This window comes from Sesamum indicum, linkage group LG7 (genome assembly GCF_000512975.1).
Source record: "Sesamum indicum cultivar Zhongzhi No. 13 linkage group LG7, S_indicum_v1.0, whole genome shotgun sequence".
Classification (NCBI taxonomy): Eukaryota; Viridiplantae; Streptophyta; class Magnoliopsida; order Lamiales; family Pedaliaceae; genus Sesamum; species Sesamum indicum.
The window spans coordinates 10,053,244-10,058,754 of NC_026151.1; the positions used below are offsets into that span (position 1 = coordinate 10,053,244).

Below are 5,511 nucleotides of genomic sequence, written 5' to 3' on the forward strand. Positions count from 1 at the left end.
GTCAATGTTGGATTTGGGTTCACTTGGTTTTGTTGCTTGTCTTCAAAGTTGAACCCATTACCCAATAACTCTTTCTCCGTAGTAAATCATATTATCTATACGTATACTAATATATCTATGCTATATTAAAAAAAAAAATTCTATTTTTACTCACAAATAGCAGTTATTTACACCACAATACTAATTTCTTAAATTATCAAAAATATCCTTACGTATTTCCAACCACTTCTACTCAAATCCTTCTTTTGTCTATCCATCTATACTAATATGATACTTTTACTCACAAACGACAGTTTGATACCAATTTTGTTTGTGTTGATAACATCGCTAAATTAATTTATTTTATTTTTTATTTATTTTTTTTTAAATGTAATATATTTTTTTATATATTTTATTCTTATTCATAATATATTTAAAGCACAAACAATTATTTATTATATATACGCAAGGACGACATGTCATAATGGTTAGTACTACTATAAAAATAGAAAGTTGTCCTTTATTAATGATATCATTGTATCAATTTTTTATAAAATCAAAAATATCTTTCAACTGATAAGACAACTAACTTATTTAAATTTTATATTAACTGTTAAATTATTTTTTCTTTTTTTTAATATAATGTATTGATTATACACAGATAAGAACGGCATGCCACAATGGATAATAAAAAAAAAATTCCCTCTATAATTGCAAACAATTGTTAATGCTGTCGCTCCATCAATTTCTAAGAGAGTTGATTGTGCAAATGATAATTTGAGTGTTAGGTGTATGTTACCAAATTACTGCATGGAGCCTCTATTTATTGGACTTCATAGAGCAAAATCCGAGAATTTATTGGACGAATCCAGTGTCAATGGATAGCTATATGAGTTAGCCAAATAACTTGTGTTATGTGTGCGCTTAACTATTTGATGATGGGGTGGGCCTATAATGAACTTAGTTCTGAGCCTACCAATTTTGATCAGATATTTATTTTTAAAATTTTAAATTAGTTAATTATTAATTGCTTCATTTATCATGATTTTTCATAACTATATTTTGATAATTATTTTTAAATCATACACATTCATAGAATATGTCACGTTTATTAATATTAATACTTATTAAAAGAGAAAACGATAGTCGATGAGTTGATAATTAGAAAAATGAGAAATTAATAATTTTAAAACTTAAAAAAATTAATATATCCACTAAATAATTAACGTGAAAGATACATACCTTTTTTTTAAGAGTGAGGATTTGAATTTTTTTTAATGAATTAGTGAGGATTTGAATTCGGCTTTAAGAAAAAACCCAACCAAATAAACCATAAAATTCCCATTTCATGCATACCAAAATGTATTTTCATGTTTTAACATAAAGTTATAAAATAATAAAAATGGATAATTATATCGCCTAAAAACTGAGGTTTAATGTAATTATATAGATCTTGTGGTTTGATAAATTACATCTAGTGCCAACTGACTCTTATTTCTGTTTAATAAACAGATCAATTCACAAGACAAAGTTCACCGAATTTGTTTACATTAATAAAAGTATGGAATGAAAATTCATATTTACCCTGATTGATTGCATGTCATACAAATATTTTCTATCAAATTGTCATTATAAGGATGAAGATATATATTTCCTCACAAGCATTAGTGTGTAAAAATATATAAGATAGTTTAGTCAAAAAAATATCTGTTTGGCTTTGAATAGTTTAAAATTAAAAAATATATTATTTTTAAAATAGCATATATAACTGTTATCGCTATTATTTTGTTCCAACATGAGTATTTTTGTTTAAATTTCAAAATTGATTAATTATCCGATTTCAAAATGAATTTTAAATTATTTATGCAATTTTCCCAACAATTGGCACCTGTGGAAATGACAAAATGCATCAATCCAAAGCTTTCGTTTGGAGGATTGACGATGTTACCACACATACTACATCATAACAATGTTGAATATTCATTAGAACTAAGACAAATTTGTGAGATTGACCAAAGGCTCCTTACAATTATGTGAAATTTATTAAATTTGATATGGACAGTAACTCACATAATGCAATGAATCACGTTGTAGGATACATTGATTAAAATTTTTAATTCACATCAATTTTGAATCAATTATACAAGCAATATACTATATTTATAGTGTAATTAATATATACACGATAAATATATCACATTGATCGAATCTGATTTGAAGAAAAATTTTCACAAATTTTAATACAATATAAATGGCGCAATCATCACGGTTTGAATTTTACTCAAACTGCATGCGGGAGAACAAAGAAACACAACAAATTGACCGAGAGAGAAAGAGGAGGGAAGAACATGGTTACACGTGGTAGCTGCAGGTTGCCTAACGACACGGATTTCTCGGCTACGTGTCGTTCGAACTAAACCCTCTCTACTTTCCAACTAGAATCAAACCAACTAAAAAAAGAGAGAAAAAGCCAAAAAAGGAAGAATCAGAATCAAACTTGCTTGAGACACCAGCTTCTCCTGCCCTTTTTGCAATTTTACGTTCATTCTTGAAAAAAAAAAAGGAAAAAAGAAACAAAGGAATAGCATCTTCTCCTAGACCCCACTTCTCCCTTTACTTTTCAGAGGAGAAACCACACACTTGCATGCATGAACAATGCTCCAAAGGCAACATCTTTCCTGAATGAGTGAAGAGAGGAGAAAAGGAACAAGAAGAAGTGACCAATTGGGCTTTCTTGTTTTGGGAATTCTGAATTTGTTATAACTTGGGTTCTTTTTCTTTTTGAATTTTAATCCACAGTTGGAATGGCTGAAATCCCTGTGGATTTTGTGGTTGAAATAGGGGGAGAAAATGGAGATGGGAAAGGCACTGTTGTTGCTCATGATGAATCCAAGGCCAGTGAAAGGACTCTGGGGATTTCAGAAGAAGATGCCACTTCTGGTTCCTCAGGTAATTTCTTGGCTTTTGTTGGATGGTAAAAATCGTGAAGCTTAGGGCACAATGCCTGTTGACTGTATGTAATTCTGCGCTTTTCTGGATTCTTTTTAAACCCTTTAGGCATTAGTTAGAGATCGTGTTTAATATCATTCACCAAATTTTAGGAAGTAATGCGGTTGTGAGTGAGCAGAAGGATTGGTGCAGAGAAAAAATTCAAGAACGGTTTGAATGTTTTAATTATTTGTTGAAGATTGGAGAAAATACGTTGGATTTCGAAAAAAATTGGTGGTCGAGACTTGCTTTTATGATAATGAAATGGATCATTGTATTGACACTATGGTAGAGAAATCTAAGTATGGTTTAAAGGATTGAGTTTGATGGAAGTGATTGTTGGATCAAATATTGATATTTGAACCGGAAATTTATGATGCATGTTCTGGGGTTAGAACAAAAGAGAATTCTAAGAAAACGAGTTGAGCATGTTAAGGTTGATGTTCTTTGAATTTGTGTTTTACAACTCTTGAGGAACGGGGACCAGCTATAAAAAGTCTGAGTTCATATCTCTGAGCTATAAAATAAAAAATTTTGAAGACTATCGTCTATGCCGTTGAAATTCAAAACCTAGTGGCTAAGGCTGATTGAGATTTTATCAGCAGCTTATTAATGTCATTGAATATGTTGAAGACTATAACTTATGAAAGCTTCCCAACCAACTAAGAACACTTTCTTTCTTTAAAGAATCACATGTCTCTAAAATGTTACCTTGTCCTTCCTATTACTAGCTCCTGTATTTGAGATATGGAGACAGATAACTGTTATTGTTGCCCACATGGTCGGTTTTAGGCCTTGAAAAATGCAAAGAGAAATGAAGATAAAACTTTCATTTGGAGTCCACACAATCTTTTTTATTGGGCTCCAAATAGCTGCTGCACCAGAAAATGGAGATAAACAACTGTTATTTGGATAATTTCTCATTTTATCAAATTTAAATGGACAGGTAGTGCTGGTGAATTTAAAGAGTTTAAAGTTTAGTTATTATGAATTTATCATGTAATTGGTTTAAAATTTAGTTACTCTGAATTTATAATGTAATCCTCATTTATGATTCCATTAAGGTCTAGGTAGTGAAAAGTGTCCTTCGGATTTTTGGTAGTATTGATGATTAAATACGGATATTTTTTCATTTTCCGGAATCCCATTTTTTTTGCTTCATTAATCACTGTAAGTTTCTTTTTTCTTTTCCTCACTTTTTGTTGCCAATTTTCCTGGATCACCTATTATAAGATATTTTATCTGTTTTCTGTTGACTCTAATCTGCACTGCTTAGGATCTCTTGACAGGAATATGCCTGGGCAGGAATCGCAGAGCATGGAGAAGACAATAGAGGACCATTCTGGTCCTACCCCCAGTCAGCCTCCTAGAATAGAGAAAAGTCCAAACCAATCTCGTATTCGGCTGGCAAAGAAGTTTTTAGATGAAAAAATCCCTTTAAAGAAGAAGGTGAGATGAAATATGTGATATGTGTGTTCATCTCCTGTAAGTTACCATTTCTCATCTTCTGTCCATTTAGTTCTTTATCCTGCAAGCTAGTGTGATTATAATCATCATTCCGTGAAACAGAGTTTGAATACCTGAATGATTTATGTCTAAGCAGATTAAAATGTTTCTTTCTGCGATTTATAAAGTCTGATCTCCTGCACATTTTATTTTGTCATATGACAATTTTTTAAAGTAATTATGCAGCACAAAACTAGAACTTCTAATATTACATGTTCGGCCTGCATTGTGACAGCTTAAATGGCTGAAACGTTTTGCCACCATTCAAGATGATGGGACTGTAAAATTTGACGTTCCAGTGGACATTAGACATCAGAGCCTCGATTTTGGTACTGGAGTAGTATATGATGGTGATATAGATAAAGAAACTGCAGAACCTGAAGATGCTCTGTTGTTGCCTCCACTTCAAATCGTGATGCTAATTGTTGGAACAAGGGGAGATGTACAACCATTTGTTGCCATTGGAAAACGTTTACAGGTAAGGAGACGGTTGTATCTTATTATGCATGATTCAAAATGCCTTTGCAGATGCACTCACATTGTTGTCCCCAGCCAAGACTTTAAAATCATTGTAAAGTTATTGGTTGCTTTGCGCTGCATGCCGTTTGGTTAATGGTAGTTTGTAGACAAGCATTAGACATTTTTCTTCTGTTTCTTCATTATGGATCTTTCTTTCTGTATGCGTCTGCTGTTTTGAGTTCCTTTTTCCTGGTGACAAATGTGTATGCATTTATCTTATGCTGGTGTCTCATTTAAGAGTGATGATCTAATTTTTGTTTAAGATGTTTTTCATCTGTTTTTATCCTTTCTCTTTTGTATATTATTCTACCAATATAGGACCATTTTCTTGTCCAATTACATTCTCTATTCACTTGGTTGTATTGATCCTCTGACTCATGGATTTGCTGATTACTATTACTTCATCTATGCTCTTGCATTTGATTTGAATCATATCACAATGTATTTGAGTTTTGTGTTGCACTACTTTGGCCGTTAAATGGTCCAGTATGTTTTATAAGTTTTATCCAGATTGATCGC

At 31.6% G+C, this 5,511-nt stretch overlaps 1 protein-coding gene across 3 annotated transcripts in view; it reads left to right on the top strand.

Annotated features, from left to right (window-relative positions):
* The window catches only part of LOC105166897 (sterol 3-beta-glucosyltransferase UGT80A2-like), a 9,207-nt gene continuing 6,124 nt past the window's right edge, over positions 2,429 to 5,511 (top strand). The window contains exons 1-4 of one of the 3 annotated variants that reach the window (XM_011086412.2): positions 2,429 to 2,695; positions 2,821 to 2,928; positions 4,244 to 4,416; positions 4,709 to 4,951. In XM_011086412.2, coding sequence (XP_011084714.1) covers positions 2,662 to 2,695; positions 2,821 to 2,928; positions 4,244 to 4,416; positions 4,709 to 4,951 — 558 coding nt within the window. In that variant the 5' untranslated portion in view covers positions 2,429 to 2,661. Of the gene's footprint in view, positions 2,929 to 4,243; positions 4,417 to 4,708; positions 4,952 to 5,511 lie in introns of all 3 variants that reach the window. The other 2 variants (XM_011086410.2, XM_011086413.2) reach the window with 2 other exon arrangements.